This window comes from Phalacrocorax aristotelis, chromosome 5 (genome assembly GCF_949628215.1).
Source record: "Phalacrocorax aristotelis chromosome 5, bGulAri2.1, whole genome shotgun sequence".
Classification (NCBI taxonomy): domain Eukaryota; kingdom Metazoa; phylum Chordata; class Aves; order Suliformes; family Phalacrocoracidae; genus Phalacrocorax; species Phalacrocorax aristotelis.
In genome coordinates, this window is record NC_134280.1 from 50,123,938 (window position 1) to 50,145,914 (window position 21,977).

General features: G+C 37.9%; 1 protein-coding gene across 21 annotated transcripts in view; it reads right to left on the bottom strand.

Annotated features, from left to right (window-relative positions):
• PPP6R3 (protein phosphatase 6 regulatory subunit 3) overlaps positions 1 to 21,977 on the bottom strand; it is a 67,260-nt gene that overhangs the window by 12,998 nt on the left and 32,285 nt on the right. For 16 of the 21 annotated variants that reach the window (XM_075094417.1, XM_075094406.1, XM_075094400.1 and 13 more), the window contains 9 exons: positions 20,697 to 20,849; positions 18,561 to 18,710; positions 18,015 to 18,079; positions 15,325 to 15,440; positions 14,854 to 14,939; positions 10,179 to 10,265; positions 6,454 to 6,551; positions 4,291 to 4,345; positions 1,157 to 1,287 (listed from right to left, as the gene is read on the bottom strand). In XM_075094417.1, coding sequence (XP_074950518.1) covers positions 1,157 to 1,287; positions 4,291 to 4,345; positions 6,454 to 6,551; positions 10,179 to 10,265; positions 14,854 to 14,939; positions 15,325 to 15,440; positions 18,015 to 18,079; positions 18,561 to 18,710; positions 20,697 to 20,849 — 941 coding nt within the window. The remainder of the gene's footprint in view (positions 1 to 1,156; positions 1,288 to 4,290; positions 4,346 to 6,453; positions 6,552 to 10,178; positions 10,266 to 14,853; positions 14,940 to 15,324; positions 15,441 to 18,014; positions 18,080 to 18,560; positions 18,711 to 20,696; positions 20,850 to 21,977) is intronic. The other 5 variants (XM_075094411.1, XM_075094410.1, XM_075094409.1 and 2 more) reach the window with 1 other exon arrangement.

Below are 21,977 nucleotides of genomic sequence, written 5' to 3' on the forward strand. Positions count from 1 at the left end.
TATTTAGTATCAGCCCCTGGACATAACAAAATACTGAAGAGTTTGAGGCTAAAGAGGATTACACCAGCTATCATTTCCAATAGAGTAACTGAGGTATAATTTGTTAGCTGTTAGTATTCCCCTCATGCTTCCCTCAAAAACCAAGGTTTAAGGTTTTTCACTTGATCATGTAAAGAGGTTATCTTTTTCTCCCCATTTGCAAGTAGAAGACAAAAATTGGTTTCACTCCTGCCATGCAAAAGGAAGCAGAAAAGGAAAACAAGGAATGAGATCTGCATACAGAGATTGTTGGTCTCTTCACACTAAATAGAAGCACTGAAATACAACACTCTCCTCAACCCTAATCTAACAAGATACAACTGAATTTATTTTAAAATCTAACCACAAATCTAACAAATCTATTTTACAATCTCCCCAACTGTATTCCAGTCCAGTTAAAATAGACGGCATACATACTTTAAACCCTATGGGTATCTCTCCCTTCCTGCCGAGTGCAACTAACATAAAAAGCAAGGTAATGTGAGAAGGTAAGGATGACCCTGAAACATGTCACATTAAGAAACCACAACATCAAACAAAAAAATTTATTTTGAACAGAAGGTATTAGCAACATGCATTTCAAGGGCTGCAAGGGAAGAAGAGATCAGACTTGTGACTTGAGCCATGGAGAAGGTCATAAGAGCCAAGACTACTCTGGGACAAAATTCAGTACATATCAAGGGAGACTGCATAGCCCAGAGTTTTGGGGGCCAGATGCTCCTTCCTCACAACACAGCCTCCTATGCAGTTTGGACAACCACACTGGTACTGTAGAGACAACAGCAAGGTCTACAGAGGTGTGGACCTGAACTGCCTTCTCCAAAGCAAGTATGGCTGAGCAGGTTTTAAAGCAGCAGGAAAGAATAAGCAGCAGGAAAAAACAAGCTTCAGAAGCTGAAGTGCAATAAGGGCTGAGTTGGCAAGGCAGATGTTGCAATCTTCTGCAAATTATGGCTGGAAGATAGACACTAGAGCCAACCCTCTACTCACTTCTCTACAGACTAGAAATGGCTAGTTATGCTGGACAGCCTGTGCTAACAGTCAGCCTGAACCAAAAGACATGCTCAGTACTGAGGGCTCACTATACTGCTATCTGGATGAAAATCACACTTCTTACCTGGAACGCCTCTGGGACTCTGGTGTAAATGCAATGTGTTTTTCTTCCCAAATGTCTTCTTCATCAGAGCCACCATCATCAAACTGCTGTATCCGCTCCTTACAGCATGCCTCAAACAAGGCTATATTGCCCTAAATACAACAAAAAGTATAAATAAAATCTTTATTTATGATTAATCATTCTACTTACATTAGCAAACATTCTGGAAGTATACGACTGTTCTGAAGAGAATCTAAACACCAGTGGGGGAAAAACATTTCTCTAAAAGCAGCAGAAAACCAGAATCTCTTAACAACTTAAAGCTTGCCAGGAAAACACTCTGTGATGCTTGTTTTACTCAGCTGCTAACAAATTGAGCAGACCATTAAAGAATAGCTAGGAGTTTCCATCATGTTCAAGAACAGCTGCCACGGTTTTGGCTGGGATAGAGTTACTTTTCTTCACCGTAGCTAGTTATAGTCAGTTTGCAGAAGTAAAGGGCATCCAGCTGGCTTTAGATATTGCTGACCATAAAAAGTGGCCAGTGCTCTGTCTTAATACTGACCCACAGATGGTGGAAAATGCCCTGTGGGGCTGGTTACAGCAGTGGAAGCAAAGCAACTGGCAGCGCAGAGGCAAACCCATCTGGGCCGCCACATTGTGGCAAGATACTGCTGCCCGGGTAGAGAACCTGGTTGTAAAGGTACGGCATGTGGATGCTCACATCCCCAGGAGTCAGGCCACTGAAGAACATCGAAACAACCAGCAGGTAGATCAGGCTGCTGAGATTGAAGTGGCTCAGGCGGATCTGGACTGGCAACATAAGGGTGAATTATCTATAGCTCCATGGGCCCATGGCACCTCAGGCCATCAAGGAAGACATGCAACATACAGGTGGGCTCGTGATCAAGGGGTGGACTTGACCATGGACAGACACTATTGCACAGGTTATCCATGAATGTGAAACGTGCGCTGCAATCAAGCAAGTGAAGCGGTTAAAGCCTCTGTGGTATGGGGGACGATGGCTGAAATATAAATATGGGGAGGCCTGGCAGATTGATTATATCACACTCCTCCAAACCTCCCAAGGCAAGTGCCATGTGCTTACAGTGGTGCAAGCAACCACTGGATGGCTGGAAACATATCTCATGCCCCATGCCACCACCCAGAACACTATCCTGGGCCTGGAAAAACAAGTCTTATGGTGACACAGTGCCCCAGAGAGAATTGAGTCAGATAGCGGGACTGATTTCTGAAACAACCTCATAGACACCTGGGCCAAAGAGCATGGCATTGAGTGGGTGTATCACATCCCCTACCAAGCACCAGCCTCTGGGAAAATCAAACGATACAATGGACTGTTAAAGACTCCACTGAGAGCAGTACGGGGGGTGGGTGGGACATTTAAACACTGGGGTACACATTTAGCAAAAGCCACCTGGTTTGCCAACACTAGGGGATCTGCCAGTCGAGACAGCCCTGCCCAATCAACACACTTAGGTACTGTGGAAGGGGATAGAGTCCCTGTAGTGCATGTAAAAAACATGCTGGGGCAAACAGTCTGGATTATTCCTGTCTTGGGCAAAGGCAAACCCATTTGTGGGATTGCTTTTGCTCTAGGACCCGGGTGCACTTGGTGGGTGATGCGGGAGGATGGAGAAGTCCGACATGTACCTCAAGGGGATTTGATTTTGGGTGATAATAGCCAGAGAGGTGAATGGTATGACGTCAGTTGCTGTATAGTATCGTATACCATCACTTCTGTGGTTGCTATATGCCATACCAATGGTATCACAGTAGGAATCTTCCAAATTAACAGAGAATGAATTTTGATTTAACCGAGCAAAGTGCAGCAGTGACGGAACACAGGCTGACGTCAGCATGCAACAATCCAACACCACACACACACCACCTCTCCTGCCCTGAAAGAGACTGTTGTGACAGACAGAGCCCAAAGTCGTGGACTAAATGAACTCCACAGACATTTTGTGGACATTTTACAGGGGTGGGACATAGACTAATGGAACAATATCTGTGTATTATATCAAAGGATGGGAAGGGGAGTGGTGGTTAATGAGGTTGTATTGGATAGTGTGGGACCTGAGCATGACATAAATGGTATGGAATAAAAGGGGTAGATACTGCTATGGTTTTGGCTGGGATAGAGTTAATTCTCTTCCTAGTAGCTGTTTTAGTGCTGTGTTTTGGACTTAGTATGAGAATAATGCTGATAACACACGCGTGTTTTAGTTGTTGCTAAGTAGTGCTTACATTAGTCAAGGACTTTTCCAGCTTCCCATGCTCTGCCGGGGCACAAGAAGCTGGGAGGGGAGGGGGCTGAGCCAGGACAGCTGATCCAAACTGGCAATGGGGATATTCCATGTCATATGACATCATGCTGGGTGTACTAGCAGGGGAGAGTTGGCTGGGGGAAGCAGTGATCGTGGCTCAGGGACTAGTAGCATCAGTCAGTGGGTGGTCAGCTATTGCATCACTTGGGGGTTTTTTCCCACCCTGAGTTTTGCCTCTCGTTATTTTCTTTTTTATTTTGTTATTATTACTGTCTTAATTACTGAATTATTCTTATCTCAACCGACAAGTTCTCTTATTTTTACTCTTCCAATTCTCTCCCCCATCCCACTGGGGTGGGGGGAAGTGAGCGAGCAGCTGTGTGGTACTTAGTTGTTGACTGGGGCTACACCACAACAGCAGCACACAGGAATTGCATTGAATAGCTTTTCATATAACCAGACCACCAAGTACTCCAGCTTTATTTTCTGTTGTGGGGTTCATTTCAGCTCAACTGACAAATAATGTCTAGGGTTGAAGTCTGTCTTTACTTCCCGTCACCACAATTTCACTGGAAGACTGAAATAGGTTCTACCCATAAAACTCAAGTGTGCAATATGCGCAGATCAGATCCAAGCCTGTTCTTGAACCTGGCCATAGAAATTAGAAGCAATTCTAAGACACTACTGTTCTTTGTGATCAGTATTCCAATTAGAAAAATGTCATTATACAGGATCAAGGTAGGGTAGTTATTTCCAAAGATTACACATCAAAGGAGTAAATATAACCACCAGCAAAACTCTGAGGTCACACCAAAGTTTAAAAAGCAGTAATTTTTTTCTGACAGTAAAGGAACACATACTTACACTTTCATTTGTATTGAGGGTAAAGTTGATGTCTGAGACCCGATCAAAAGAAACACTACAAAAAAACAGATGTAGCCAATAAAACAAGATGCTGTATTATGACAGGAAGACATACCATTTCTTAGTTCTCATTTTCCAACAATCTAAAAAATGTAAGATTAAAGACAAAGTAGTTTCCAACATAAAACAGTCAAATTCCACATTGAGGAGGCCTGGCATTCACACAGTTTTTCTAACTGTGAAATATTTTAAGCAAAAATACAAAACAATGTCATCTCTAGCCTATAGTTAGCTGTGAAGATGCAACAAGCCTTAGCAAGCATAATTATATATGCAAATCTTAAATACTGTACTGTTACATGCTGGACAAAAATGTAGGCCTAAAGAATGTCTAATCTGACTATGGCCTACCACAAAACAGCTTAAAATCCTTTGTTAGCAGTTCTTATACCTTCTAATTTCACCACTCTACAGAAGGACCTTCTCAACAGGAAGAAAGTGAAAAACGTAATATCAACCTCTGTTTCCTGAAGAGGAAAAAAGAATCTCTATATTTTCTTTAAACCAATCACTGAAGTTTTTTTCCAAACTGAAAAATATTAGGCTTTACACATCTTCACATATTAAGCCATTGAGCAGTTTCACTGAAGTAATTACAAATATGTCTTAGACTAAAAATAGCATTAGGAAAATGAAATCTTTAGGGGAAGCAAAAAGAAACAAGAGGAGGAAGAGACAGGAAATACTACCAGACTTTCAGAAGAGTTAATACATTCTTGCTCTAGCCAAATATAGCAGCGCACTCAGCAGAGCCCGTACTACTCTTCCTCTAACCCTCACTGCAATACTAAGTAGAGAACAAGGTAAGTAGTCTAAAAGAACACAAGTTTTAAGTTTGACTGAATTACTGTGCAAGTTACCAACTGAATTACTGTGCAACAGTAAGCAGATAATTTAAGCTGTACTTGATTCTTGCACAAAAGGCATAACTTTTTCTACAGTTTAATTCAATTCATGAGTACATTGTCAGTATGCCTACCATAAATCAAGATATCTGCTTACACAAATAGCCTTCTTTCCACCAAGACCACACACTACCAAAGGCACAATCTTAAAGGAATTTCAACTCCTACCTCTGCCAAAATCCACTTGCTTCTAACAAAGTTACTTCCTCTCCCATCATCTTAATCTGTAATCTCAGCAGATCATGCAGTGTAAAAAGGCAGTAATGCTTCTTAAATGGCATGTGCAAGCTTCAGTCAACCGTCACTTACTAAACGGATCTTACAGAAGAGCGCTGAGACATTTTATTGTATCTTACCCTTCTAGAAGCCATCTTCAAGTAACACTTTTTACTCTTATCTGCACGTTCTTGCAACCCAATCCATGAATTCTTAAAAAATCAAGATTAACTCTATTTTCAGCAAGAAGCCCCATTCTTTCCCTGTCCCATTATGGCATCAGTTTACTTGGACCTGAAGAAAGAGCTCAGGTTTGGGTTGTTGGGGTTTTTTGTTTTGGTTTGGTTTTTTTGGGTGGGTGGGGGCATTTTTGTTTTGGTGGGTTTGTTTTCATTTTCTTTTAACCTCACCGTGATTGTTCTCATTTCCTCATCACTTAAGAGTTGTTTCTACAAATAGGGTAACTGACTTAATCCTTGAAAACAAAGGTAGATTTACAATGCCCTTCCTTACTGTCCCCTACAGAAAAGTACACTCAGACATGTTGTCCCTGTCATTTTTTCTAGGAAAACCTAAAAGTAGAGCTATTCGTCTGGTCAGGCACACAGATTCAGTGGAGCGAGGGGGGGAAATCACCTTGAGGCACTGAGAAAGTTGAATTGCCCCCAACAATACCATGTCATTGGACAGACATAGCTTTCAAAAGCAGAGTTTAGTTTAGTTATTTATTCACAAGCATTGTGCTCTCATGTTGGCACAACCAGGACATTAGAAATGGAAGATAACCTGTTGCTTTCTTCTGTAAACTGTTCAGGGAGGCTTCTATCAATGCACATACATGGTACAAAAACAAAGGACTGATTGGCAAGTGCCTCACATTAGTAAACGCTTGTATTTATCCTCAGCAAAAGCACAGCCAAATACACAGTAAGAAAAGAAACTCCCAAGACTGTAGTCAAAGCCAGTATAGCATTATACTCACTTGCCGATGTCATCTTGGTCAGCGAACTTCTCATCGTTGAAGCCAAACTGGTCAATAAAATTGGACGTCATTTGTTGCATCTGATAATCAGAAAAGGCCTGGCAACCCCAGGACCAACGACAGTGATATAATGATTCTAATAATACTCTAAATCCTATTTGCCCATTTTGCTCCAAAGAAATACAAGTCTCTAGTCTAAACATAAAGGACAGGAAAACTATTTGTCCTAACATTTGGATTTTAAATGGTAACACTAACTACACACCTACTTACATTTACTGACTTGAAAGCCAGTCTAATAGCAGCTCTCAATAAGAAAGTTAAATCTCTAGTTTAACCATGTTAACCAGCACCTTTCCAAATGCACCCCAAAGAAGTGAAAAAACACAGTATACTAGATAAAAGAAAAAGCTGTCTTTGTTCAAAATAACATGAAGTTGTAAATGGTAAGAACCAGAAAAGTACATCATATATAGATACTAATGAACAGTTAGATATTTACCATGTAGTTATCACTAGAAATATCAGTCCCAGGCACACACACCAGCAATGGCTATTCAACAGCTAGAACGAAACTATTGAACATTTTATCTCAGTGCAGCGTCACTGACTCAATTGTGCTTTGCTTTTTTTTTTTTAATAAAGACACTAGTGTCAACTGGCAGCAGATGGGTATACACACATTAAGGTACACATAGGCATTTTCTCCTATCCATAAGGCAGTCCTTATTTCCCAGGACTATAATTGAATTATCACACATTCTCTAGGGACTTTTAATAGTGTTTATCCATGTGTAAAGTCAGCCAATGCTAAGATACACTAGGAAATACAGCTGTCACATCAACTCTCTTGGCTTCTTGCCCAGGTAACTAAACGGGCACAGTTTAGAGACAAAACCTTTGAAGAAGGCGGTAAAGCTGAACAAAGTGAATATGGGAAGAGAACAAGAGAATGGTCAAAAAAAGCAAGTTTGGATTAAGGCATTATGAAAAGTGGAGGTAAAAGCGAGAAGATATAGAAGGATGAGGAGGTATACAGCAAGACACTACCAGGGCTGGGAATGGGTTTGAAAAACCCTCATGACTGGTAGGGTCACTATGCTTAACCGCGCTAGTGCAAGACCTTTCTTACGTTTTTGATGTAATTTTTACATTACTATCTGCTAGTTTTAGGATTTGATACTAACACAGTTAGTATATCAACATGACACAGGTAGACAGTCAATTACTGACTGTCCTCCCTATAAGATAATTACTTTGCTCTACACTGGTTACTGAGCTCTTCTGCTGTAAAATATTTTCACTGTTATGGATATTAAAAAGCACGTGTGACTGAAAGACATTAATGAATTACTTCTATGGGAAGAAAACACCCAAAAGAAGTTAGACTTGTTCTGTTTTACAGAAGGTATGACCATTCAGACCACCCCCCGCCAGGACAAACCTCATGCCTTAGTTTTCTGTTTATGACATCAGCTAGCTTTATAACTAGCGTGAAATCTTAGCACTACATCAAAATTGTCTACAAGTATATAAAACACCGTTATGAATTGCTTGCATATCTCAGACGCTAGACAGTTCTATCCCATTCTCCAATATATTTTCAGTATGCTTAAAAGAGACAAAAAGTGCTACTAAGCTGGTGGAGAACAGGATAATGCTTTCCTGGAGTAAAAGTTTCCAGAACCACAGTAAGACAGCACATTAAATACTGCTGGCACAAGAAACCTTACAATCCAGAACCAGGTGATGAAACACATTTTCAAAGACATCAGTTTTGATGATCAGAAACCTACACAAAAAGCGTATCTTTAGAACCCTTCCTTTCTGGAACAAAGGGTCTCCATTAGAAGAACACAGTATTGAACTAGATTTTGATGTCAAAAGAAAGAAGTCATAGCAAATGTAATTCCATAAAAGCAGAAGTTAAATTTGACAAAAATAAACTGAAGATGAATAGGTTCCTTAGTATTTTCCTCCCTTATCCAATTCCTAATGGGTCTACTTGAATTTTTCAAGTTTACCTTATGTTTCCTCTAACTATAGGTCTAGAATAGGGTATACTAGCTGAAGCCAGAGAAACCTTTATGAATTAATTTTTGCAGCTGGAGAATGCTTTAAGTAATTTCAGTGCATTTCCCATCAGTGATTTATCTTGTCTAATATCCTGCTTTCTTCACAAGACTACTTTAGACTGCATATTTCACTAGCCTGGCTTAGGAAAAAAAGATTAAGAAAACAGTGACAAACTTGAAAGAAACAGAGCATTGGACCATCTGCATTTCTCCAGATTAACTACCTGGAACTGCTGGGATTGCCTCAGCATGGCAGATCATCAAGTGGATGCATGAAAAGCACAGAGATATTTGAAGATCTTACTTCCTCATTATAAGTTGCATGCTATCTGTAGCAGCTCTAAAATTTGTATTCAGGTGCACCTCACATGTACAAAATCACCAAGTCAGACAAATGCATCTGATTCGTAAAACTTAAGCCACCACCCACAATTCAAACTTAGGTAAGCAATTGCTTTTAATAAAATCTATAGAAGATGCACTGAAGCCAGTCTTAGACTAAGTAGTTACGACATAGCTGTTAGAGTGAGCTGAAAGATTTTGGTTAATAACCCAGACAACTAATGTGTTCCCTACAAGTGACCTATCTACAATCTTGTGCCGCATGGCTCCTGCTCTTTCACCACCAGTGAAAGAAATGAGAGATATGCATATTACAGATTGGACAGTCCCGTTACAGAAATGCTGTCATTCTTCTTCAAAATGGCAGTGTACTCCATAATTGCTTATCACAAAACACTCTTAATAACCATTTTAAATAGTATCTTTATCAATTAGTCAGCTATGATAGCATCAAAACTTCAATGTGGACACAGCTTTGACTTAAGCTTTCAGTCTGGTTGATCTGCGGATTCCCTAGGCAGTCTCAATTTTTTTTTTCTTCATTAAACTAAATTATAAATACTCATCTTTGAAACACTCACAAATGAGTTGTCAAAGGCACACACTGAATTTAAAAATAAGTGATTAAGTTCATTGGAAATTTAGTTCAGGGAGATTTGGCTATGTACGCTTGCCATGTATCAAGGGCTTATAAAGTTAAAAACATTCAAGCTGCTAGATACAACCTGGCACAGGAGCCTACTTAGCTCTTCACTTATATTGATGTGACAGCTGCAGAGCTTGACATCTTGCCGAACAGTAAAAGCATGTAACAAATAGCCAATATTCATTGTTTCCTCATCAAAATAAGGGTCCTTTTTTTTTAAAAAAGAAAAAAAATCTATTACCAACACCAAACAAACCCATATTTGCTTTCATAGGAATTCACACTTGCTAGAAAACACAATTAGAAGCCATCATTTCAAACATCTATGTCTACTAAGAACTAAAGTTAACATAGAAACTGTTCATCGTAGCTAGACAGCTGGTGCATAAAATGTGTTCTTAGGCATAATGAGTAGAGATCTGCATACACTGCATGATCAAAGACTAAAAACGAAGACACACCAAGATATTGTGACTTGTGTTAAAAACCATAGCCCTGGGTTTGATAAAACAGTTGTGTGCACACAAAAGTCTAAGTTTTATTTTAAACTTTCTGGATTTGTATTTACTTGTGATAGAACTACAAGTTCCACTGCTTTTTAAAAATTTCTTATTTATTTTTACAGAAAGAACAACTTACACTGTTAGAAGAATTCAACTCACCTGCTGCAAGGAAGAATCCTGTGAGAAACCTGTTTCTTTAAAGTCAATTTCATCATCACTGGAAGAATGAATGTGGCAGGTAGTAACCTATACAAAGGAATTCAGTCATTTGCATAGTATAGGACAGACACTCAAGCATACTCAGACTATCTAGATGAATTTTCAGTTTCATATCAAAACAAGAAACTGAATTTTTTCGTTTTCCCAACCGCTATACCACATAAAATAGTCACTGAAATATTTCAATAGCATTAACACATTAACACACACGAGTATTAGATACCCCCAAAATGCCAAACCTTTTGACTACTTCAGAATGACTATTTAACATTAAAAAAGCCAGTCCTACAGCTGACAGTTATCTAAAGCAAAATGAGACAAAACTTGCATCGTGTCTTTGTACTGCATGAAATATATTGAACAGCGCAAGTGAATTAGTAGCCACGAAAATACTAGATTACATAGAGATCCTCCTTCTTTCCTATATATAAAATATATAAAAATGAAAAGGAAACTGTCTTAGGTATCTACAGCATTTACAAAAAGACAAAAGAGTTAATCTTCAGAAGTTCACAACCAATGTGTACTTGCAGAAACAAACATGGAGTTGTTGCCACAGCAACTGCTGTTTTGAACATCACACTTGAAAGAAGATATTTTTCTGATGATCTGACATAGAACTAGTGGGAGTAGTTTGTTCAGTGACACTGCTATCTAAGCAACATGTTCTTAGAAGTACTCATGTTCAAACAGAACAGCACTCCAAGAGCAATTTCAGCTGGGACAGCAATTAGCTGAACTAACAGTAGCAACAGCTGACCCTTAACACATACTCTGAAGGATCACTAATATAAAGCACATCTACAGATGACAAAATTTATACGGCACTATAACATATTGCATTACTCTACACACCCACAGAGCTCCATGTTACAGATTCTCAAGTGAAGTCAGGTGGCTCATAGATTCTTCTTATTTTCTGAAGAAAGTACAAGTCTATACAAAAGGAGTACTGAAACACATACAAGGCTTCATAAAAGACAGATGCCTCTCTATGCTCCCACAATGCTACAGTCAGGACACACATGCAGGAGATAGAGAAATGAAGAAAGTTTTTACCTGAAGTATATTGTGCTTTCATGCTTTTAACTCTGCTAGTATAACATTTACTTAAAAAAAAAATTGGGAGGTTTTATTCTTGCACATCTACCATTCAGCCTTATGCTGCAATTTCATTCTAGAAGTACCCCAACTTCAAGTTAGTGAATTTCTGAAGGAAACCTGACCTATTAACACTAAAACTGTCAATAGGTGGGAAGAATAGTAATGTACCAAATGATCTCTGGGCTTGGTGTGTCTGGAGAAGAACTGTTATCAAATGACAGACCAAGTCCATTGAAGGTTAGTGCTCAGTGTATATTTATTAAAATATTCTTGCAAAGTCTACACACTTCAAGTTAACTATATGGCATTCCATACCACAAGCTGAGCTGCCCTAGATAGTGCCCCTCAATTGGCAACATTTTGAGAGGACAAAAGTTAATACAACTACTCCTTCTACAACTGCAACTTGTTGGGCAAAATGACACCAAAAACCAAGTTGTTGTTTATACAGTTTTAGTTACTACTAATGAACAAGTTAATCCCCAGTAGAAATCCTGCCCTTACTGCTATAGCAGAAACAAGCTCAGAACTCTTAGCGAGACAGTTTCTCCTCCCTCAAACTCTCCCTCTGGGAACCAACAGGACATAAAGCCTAAGACACATTAGTTGCTTCTCTTGTTTTCTGCCAGCTGCTGTAGCTGAAGCACAAACCTGAAAGAAGATACTAGCATTATTCCACCCTAATAAATAAATGGCAGAATTATGCCAGGTAAGGGAGTGGCAATGACCACTGCAAATTCCAGTAGTTAATGCTTTACTTAAGCTCCTCACTGTTCAGACCAGTCACTTTCTAACACTAACACACAGCACAAGCACTTTTTGCAAATAATTCATTCTAATGTGTGGCATTTTTCTACTTCATTTCCCAGTAATATTGAAAAGGATTTTCCTTAAGGGAAAGGAACCATACGGTGACTTTTAAGGCAACAACAAACAATTTGTCCTGTAGATTGTTATTTTTAGTCTTAGGGGAATTATACTCTCCTCAACTAGTCTTTAAGTATGCCTCACAAACATTCAATATCATGACTAATATTGGAAGGATATTGCCATGAAGACACACCTGAAGTTATACAGTCTCTCTTGTACAAACCTAGCATCATAAATTGTATAGCATTCTTCACTGTACCAGCTTCATTAATGCACCTTGTCTAAAGGGAAAATGAACAATTACTCCACATGTATTTTATCTTCAGCTAGGTAAGTGTAGGTAGGTAAGCTTAGCAAAGCACTGCCTACCTTCTAACAGGACAATTAGCAGTGGAAAAACAAAAAAAAAGCTTCCTGTAAAGTGTTTTGGGGAAACTCTAAGAAGCAATCACGTAGCAGACTTAAGTCTGCAGTTACTGTTGTTTTAGAAAATGCCACAAGAACTTGTCTGCAAGCTAGAAAAGACTAGAGAGGGAGAAAGAGAATGAAAGGGATAGTGTTGATAGATTTACAGTCAACTTCCCTGATACAAGAACAGTCTCATGGCTGCAGAAGCAGTTCATTATGCATGGGACCCCAGGATGACATACCTTGTGCCATTACAGTAAGAGACCTTTCTTTGCTGAGCACCAAATCACTGAAGCACTGAAAGTACTCACAAAATCAGTTACTTCCGTAGCCTTCACACAGCTAACTTATTTACATATTTTAAAATGAACTTCACATTGTAAGAGTATGCATACACATAAAGATCAGATAATCTAAGCTTAGTAAATCCAGGAAGTTGACTGAAGGAAATCAAGTAAAACAGTAAACCACAGTTTGGTCATTCAGGTCAGGAACTGTTTGCATAACTATTATATCACCCATAACTACATTTTGCTCAACAGCTTGCTTAGGACAGGAAAACCTTGAATCAAATAAATCAGTCTACTCATCTACCCAGTAATAAATATAACTCTAAGTCCACAGAATATTAAGAAAGGTGTGCTTAAGATCTTGCACTGGGGACACTGAAAATCTGCACTTCAAATTAGGTATATAATTTTTCAGGTATAAACAGTAGTTCTAGTAAGCTGCTGTTTTAAACGAGGATGCTTTCATAAGCTTACAGAAGAGCTCACTCAGACATATCAAGTTATCCAGGTTTATAGATGGAGAGAACAGGTTTATGGAGACCAAGTCACAGATCAAAAGCATGGATATTAGAGGACAGTATGACTGGGAAGAAATACCATGGGGCTGGGCTTTCAGCATAGACCCATGCAATAATCATAACTTAAACTTGACTGAGTAAAACAACAAGCTGAGTCTTCCGAGATCTTTTTACTGTCTCTTACACCACAATGCACTTTCCATGACTGTTTATCTTTGAACTAAATGCTAATCCAATGTTTATAAGAATTGATCACACAAGCAGAAATAAAGCCGATAACTTTAGAAATTCAACACTGTATCTTCCAGATGGCATTTTAGATACAAGAGTTTCTTTTAATGCTTCGTATTTCTATTCAGCTGAAGACTGTGGAGTTTGGAGACATGTTTTAAATGATGTTTAACTGTTATTACATCAAGTACACCCAAGCAAATGATTATGTATCTGAAGAGCCAATTATGATGTTATTAATTATAAATGAACTTAAAATTCTGCCTCTTTAGATGACTCTTCTCTTGGCCTTGACCAAGAATTAGTTTCTAGCAAGAGGAAAACATTGTTATTTTACAAGTACTATTAACTACTTTGCATTCACAGGCTCACGCAAAAAATATCATCTGTAGATCATTTGGTCATTTCCACAAATTGCACAGTTTCAGATTAATTTCCTGTTGCTTCTATTGCCACACACATCACATTAGCATTATGTTCCAGTTGCTATATTATACTGGAATAGCCCAATTAATATATCATCAGCACAAGGTAATGAAGCCACATGCAAAGCACTGCACTCCTAGAGAAGTCAGGTATGTTAGTAATCAGTCTGTTGACATTGGAAACTGCCTCTGCAAGTGATTACTCTTAAAACTGTATATTTAACACGATTACACAAAACCTCTTCATACACTTAGAAAAAAGCTAAGCCTAAGTAGAAGTGTAATCACTACTGCTATGAGCAGAAGAAATGTAACAGGTGTACAACAGAAGTATGTAAAATTACTTCACTTAAGCAAGGTCACTAACACATGCAGTGGGATGCAGGTAGCATTTTTGCATTAAACTTACAGGCTCATTTACATACTGTACATAAAGCAATTAACACCTGCTTCTGCAGTTTTAATTTGTATGCTTCAAGCAGACAGGAGTTTTCAAGGACACTAACCTGAAGCTGTAAAAAAAAAGTCTTCCTTCCTGGCGATTGTCTGGGATGAATAATACAAACTGAGCTACTAGAAGATTCCCATACAAAATATTAATGATACAGCTTTAGTTGAGAAGTAAACTAAAGAATTATCAGTTCCATAGCTCAGCAACAAGGTGTACTTGTTGACACAAGTACATGGTAGCTGGGAAGACTGGCTGTGCTAATGACAAAAAGAAACTGGGGTCCAAGTAAATTTTGATACCTTATGTATCACTACTTACCAGGTCCACTGTATTCCTCTTGTTAGTTTCTCCTAAAGAGCTTGTGCAGAATGTCTCCCATCGCTCTCTGACCTCCTCTGGAAGCTCTAGCATAGGAAACAAAAACCCCAATTTAATATTATCAACAACAGAGCATCACTTAATTTTTAATTTTTCTCTCCTGCTCTACCAGAAATACTGCAAAGGACATATACATCCTCCTAAGTCCATAAGGATTGCTCCATGTAGCAAACAAGTCCAAATCAAGCAGGTGAGCATCTCTTCACATTTATTCCAGGGAGTTTTGATACTGTTTGAAAAAAACTAAAAAGGACTTCAGCATATGTTTAAGAATGGTTGGTTTAAAATTGAATGCATCAGAAGTAATATTTTCTTCTTTTATTCAACTGCTGCCTTAATTTAAGTTTGATTCATTTCCTCAAAATTTGATACTGAAAGCCACGAAGACAAACGTAAGACCATTAACATTACCTTTAATGAGCTGTTGGACTAGTGTACTGTTTGGCCCCTTATCTGTACTATGCACAATACAGTTTGCTATCCTTGTAAGATGACCCATATAGCCATGCCGCCTTCCTCCTTCAGCCCTGCAAGAGACAAAAGGAATTCAACTGCCCACACTCAGACCAACTGTACTACTATATTTTGTTATAAAACACTCTACCAGAGTCAAGAAGTTACTTAACACAAATAACGTATTGATTCTTAAGCAGAAGAGTTGCATCCTAAAACCAAAGGTTCACAAAAATACTGAAGAATTCCTGATACCAACTGGTTTGACTACACTGAGCTAGTTTGGTAGTTTACCTGCTTGTTAAGTCTTTTAAGAAGGATGTGCAGAGTATCTAACAGATTATTTCTGCTTTCACGTTTGTGTGTAGAAAGAAAAAATGTACAGCACTACCTTGATAAAGACAATTAACAACAGCTCCACAGATTTTAGGAAATTCCTGTTGCTGACACTATTTTCCAAAACCTCAATACAGGGAACATTCTCTGAGCTTTGAGTCCGTAATCATAAACAAAAATTCTTAAATCCAATGTGTGTCCTTGTACTGCAGAGCTTCTTAACATTACATTTAGCCTACAGGGATGGAATGGTATGACCAACTGAAATTTAAGTCAGGATCAGTGCTTTCCTGGAGTTTAGGAACAACATTTAAGCGCATACCAGAGGTACAATTACAAGGTGGTTTGAATATTTTTGTGACAGAATTGCTTTGTCAGAACAGGAATCACCAGCATTTAGAGTAGTGCTTTGAGTAGCTATGATCAGCTGGAACCAATTTAGAGCTGACCTAAAAGCTGAAGCGAGAGCTCTGACTTGGACTGAATTTTTAACATTTAGCTGCAAACTAACCTGACATTTGCTGTGTCAGCTTTTTAAAGTTCTGTGCTTTTTTAAAAAAAAAAACAAACCAGGAAAGACACACTCAGAAAGACACACTAGACCAACCTCCCATGAACTTGACTGAAATCTTTGTAAAGTGACAGCACTTCAGGAAGTAGCTTATGTTATGCAAACACAAATCACATGACTTGATTTTCCACCACTATCATCATCTAACACAGGAGGTAACTGAAATGATGTTACGTCAGTGCAAGATGTCATGAATGAAACAGTATCACATTGTTTACAGAAACAGCTTGAGATTCCTGTCTTACTTCCTTGACTGTTTAGGTAACAAGTACATTCAAAACAAGCAACACGTGATGGTGGCAAAGGTTATAATTTCTAATACAGGCTATGCCATAAAAAGCACTTGCATTAGACGAAGTGGATTGAGTTGCCATTGCCTAGCCAAAAAGGCTAGAGCATGATTGTATCTCCTGTTAGCAAATGCTTATCAATCCGAGTGAATCAAACAGCTTTTTACTATGTCAGATGTCAGATATTTACCAGCAAAAAGCAGCCACTCTCAAGCTCCTAGAGCTGCTCAAAATAACATTGACAGAATACAAAAGCATAAAAAGAAAAATCCATTTCCTGAAGCAGCTAAGCTAATAATACCTCTTCTTAAAAACTTATATTTGCAGTCATACCTGTACAAAATTGGATAACAGGGTGAATTACTTACAGCCTGCTCATTTCTCACAAACTAAAATAAATTCTTTCCAGACAAAAGCACAATTTGAGGTTTCCAACAATATTTTCCAAATTTGTATTTGCAAACATGAGACTAAGTATTTAATTCATCCATCCCTATGGTAAGCCCTGGATCAAGAACATTCTTATTCAATCAATGGATAGTTCTAGGTTGGATCTATGGAAATAGCTTTCCGTACTTCTCTCCTTTGAGAGTCTAATTTGTGAAGAAGTTGACAATTCTCTATAACCTCAGGAGACTATGATACAAAATACATTTGGGAGAGCATGTTTTCTACAGTTAAGTCACATTCCTCTTTGTAGCACCCTCTTCACCTACTTGAACATCCTTATTTTCAGGTCAGTTACATTAGCCATATATTTACTGATTCACATCAAATAGTAACAGGCATATTTTGGGAAGTAGAACTGTCTCAAATAATACACCAGCAAACCAGCAACACTATCCCAGTCAGCTAATTCAGTATTTTGGTAAGTTAGAGCTAACATTTACTGTTCACCATCTCCTGAGGCAAACTTACGAGCCTTCAGAGAGCTGTTTTACCACCTCAGGTGAAGCTAGAGGGGTTTTTCTCCTGCTATGAACACAGTTTCCAGCAACATTAGCTACTTGAAACTTTCATTCTTGTTCTTGCACAAACACATACTTTTAGAAGGTAGCCCATTGCTGAGGACTTGGCTTTTACTACTTCAGAGTCTGTTGCTCCCCAATACGTATTATACTTTGATGTGTTTATAAATAATTTTCAATTGCTTATATTTCCTGTCCTCTCAAAACTTAACATATGTTTCTGTGCTTGGATATGGATAGACTTTGAAGATCATAGTAATATCTTAAACACAGCAAGAATGACAAATAGTGTCTCCTCAAAGAGTCATGGGAAAATGCATTAGAATGCCGCCAAAAAGCAGTGTGAGAGAAAGCTTTAATGCAAACATTAACCTACAGGTGTTTTTAGAACTGGCCAGATCAGTTATGAATAAGTCATACATTTGTTTCACAATTCAAGTCTTATATAGACAATTGCAGGGACTGAGAAAACTAGTTACTCACTGTTTCTTCTCATTCATCTCCCATGCTTCAAGTATTCGTTCTATTAACTGGCACTTAAGGAAGAGCTATCAAAAGAGCAAAATATGCTTAGTAACAGTAAAGTAGAACACATTTTACAATTGATTTTAACAAACACAGTCTTACATGCCAACTAATTTCAGGTTTAGGATGAACATTCTCAAAAGGTTTAAAGTTCAGAACCAGCAATCAGAAACCTAAAAGCTAAACCTACATTAATTCTACTTCTTTCTATCTGCTGAGTTGCAGTAGCATAAAGCTATTGAAATAGCAATTTTAATTCTTAAAAATAAGCAGAACTTCTCCTTCAAGGAAAATACATATTTGCAGCTCTGCACACACACTCACTTTGGGGTAGCAAAAATCTCCTCTAAGGACTCCCAGGTTTAACACCCCAAACTGACATTTTAAGAAAAAACAGAGAAATATTCATATTCATTCTATACATAAATAAAATATATCCCAATTTTACTACGATAGCCCAGAGGCAAGAAAATTCAATAGATTCCCTGAAAAACCGCAACTTACATGTTTCAATAAGAGATTGTCCGCAGTGGAATCCTGATCTGTAATTGTGCCATTTTCTGTGCTTTCAAGAGGACTTGCAAGAATCAATGCAATACAAATTTCTACTTGAGTATGCAAAAAGTTATTCCATGTATATTTAAAGAACATGTCCTGAAAAACAAATTCAACAAGGTTTAGACAAACCAAGGTCTTTTCATTAAACATAACCAATAATCTCACCCTAGCAAGTCATTTGAATGACTACAAAAGAACCAGTTCTTTAAGTTCTTCAATAAGTATTATTGTGCAAGAGAAAATTTGTGACCTACAAATATGTTAATTCTCGTGCTTGCTATTGTATCTGAACACAAGGGCTATCATATGGGGTCAGAACAAAAAGTCAGTTGTAACTGGATTTATCCCATGGATAACCAATAATGCACTTTCAGAAAAGACAGACAGGGAGGAATGATACTCCCCACTTAACATTCTTTCTGCTAGCTGCCACCCAGAGTCAGAAGTGTTATTTGACCTTAGTAGCCCTTGACAGACTTCTCTTTGAGTTCACTTAACCTTCTAGGATCTACACCACCACTTATAACGTGCTCCTCACTTCAGTGAGATTCCTTACCAAATCATTTCTACGTGTTTTGAACCTGTCGTCTACTAATTTTATTCTTCTGTTACAGAAGGCTACCTAGATAATCTAGATGCCATTTAAGATTATTAAATGCCTCACACAAGACAAATACTGAGGTTCAGATACAATTAGCAGTGTTTATTTAGTCATGTTCCTTGTTCTCCACATTTTTGCTCTTAAACATAGGAAAGATTTTTTTTCCCAAGCTTTATGTCTGGTTATTCTGGACTTCTTACTGCAAAACTTAAATGATCACTGTCACTGGTAAAATGAAATTAGTTACGGAAATATGTGCAATGATTGGAACGGTATTAAACAATTTAAGTCTCATTCAAAATATGGCTAAAGATCTCCAATTTTCCTTCAGTCCTCCTAAACTAATGACAGCCTCTCATAAAGATATGCTACTGGAATTAGACACTTTTCCTAACAGTCAAGTCTGCACAGTAAACCACGTGCTGTTTCAGCAAACAGCGTGAAGCACTGAGAAGTTTATATGGCTCTAACTACTTTTCCTCTTTATGTAAAAATTGCTACAGAAAAGCATGTTCAACCCTCACTGAATTTAGTTTACAAAATAATCTACTTATAAGAACATGCAAATGCTCATATCATGTACATTCCCTTAGACAACACATCTAGGAAATCTTCAGTTACAGTGAAGTTCGCTGTATGCAAGTTAGCACCTGTCCACAAACCCAAGTTGTGTGGCGAAATTGAGATGAAGACATTACAACCATAGCTGTATTAAATTAGTTGAAGGAAAAAGGTATTTTAACATAAAACAATTTGGGGCAGAGAAAATATTTTCACTTTAAGTTTGCAACTGCCTGCTTAGAAGAAAAAGTTTACATGTTGTATTCAGAAACTGTAGTATAAATTCTAGCATGTTTTGATAGTTGTTTTTAATCTCATACCAACATTTGAATTTTTTGGTCAACCTAAACACAAAAGAGTATGTCTTGCTATAGCTGAAGTAGGAACTACTCAAGGTACACATTCCACATTAGGAAAAAGCAGCAAGTTAACTGACTGAAAGTTTTTTGTGCAACATCTTGCTTTGAAGGTGTATGAGCTACCAAGAGTAACTGTCCTCTTATAGGACAGTGCTGAAATTCCATTTTATGTCCCATATATTATTAAGAAAGGAATAGGGGTTTTGAGGGAACAGCTTAGGAAAAGTACAAAAACAGCAGGGAAGCCTTGAACATGGCTGAAAATTTGAGAACACAGATGAAAAACCTAAGTTTGTTAAGAAAACCACTTCATGTACTTATGAAGGTGTAGAGAATAAGAACCAGTCAAGTGATAGGAAGAAAATGCTTACTTCAGAACGATGAATTTAACAGTAAAATCCAATATTAGGAGTTCTTAAACAGTGCAAAAGAAGCCACAACACAAACAGGCTGAAAAGTTAGGCTGGAAAATACACTACAAGTTATCTGCAGTGACAGAAAAAACAGACAAGATCTTAATAGCAATCCATAAAAATAAAGAAAGCGGCATAAAGTTCTTACCAATATTACTCCTATGCTGTTAAGCTCTATAAGCTCCTGATTCACACTGCTTGTATTCATCTGTAAAAGGCTAGATATTAATCTAATCACATTTAAACGTGTGTTTCCCACAGGTGGATCCAATACACCCCAGGTTGTCTTCATGACACTTTTCTGAAAAAAGTACATACATAAACCCCATTAAAATCTCTTTAAAAAAACCAGCTCATCATTACTATGCACAATGACACAGTAGTGCTTAAAAAAAAAAAACATACAATCAGTCCTTCAGCAAGCCTTACCTTCACCCTGCAAAAAAGATTTTAGTTCTGAACACTATAGCTTATTTTAACTCCATAGACAGGAAGCATTAAAAGCAGCTATATGAAACAAACAACAATGTAAAAACTGATTGTTAACTACAGACAGGATCTTAAAGTAGATGCATTCTACCCAAGGAATTAGGGTAGACTTCCTAGGAAATATTTCTCACCGGTTAATCGATGTACAGCTATAGTGGACAGTCTCGAAATAATGCTTCAAAAACCCTAACTTCATATACCTGAAATCAATTTCATTAAGCAACAAGCTTCTCTGGTGCCTTATTCTAGTGTTATACACTAAACAAGCTCCATCTGTAGTCTCTGAAGGAGTTGAAAGAGTTACTTCCAACACAGCAATAATCTCTTTCCATGCACTATGGATCCTTGTATTACAGCCATAAGCTTCGTGGTTCTTACATTGAAATTTTAGCTGGTTAACAAACTAGAACTATTGTCACATAACTACGTGCCAATAAGAAAAATCTGGTATTAGCTACCAAACAGCTAAAAAATCTAGTAGCAAATATGAATTCCCCTGCTTGCTGCATAATGAAAGTGTCTTCCTATCCTAAGGCACAAACATATTTTGACAAGGAGGCCCCTACTGCCTTCTGTAACACTGGATGTCATTTTTGCCTGACCAGCACCACCCTTGCAGAGACTGACATCCTGCTAATTCATTTATTCCATTCCTCACATAAGGCAAAAATCTAAGGAGGTTCATTTAACTAGTGCTCAAACCAACAGATGACCAGATTCAATAACTTCACTAGATGATTTATTCAAATGTTAAGTACATCCAACCATCAGAAAATACTCATGTATCGTATGTGACCCTGCTTTTACTGTAATATAGACCTGTATCTTGCCATGTTGTTGCAATAAAGATAAAACAGTTTCTTTGCATTTTATTACCTCTGCTGCGTTTTGAAATCTTGAGATCTAATTTTCTCCAGGCTAAAATAAACTTTAACACTAC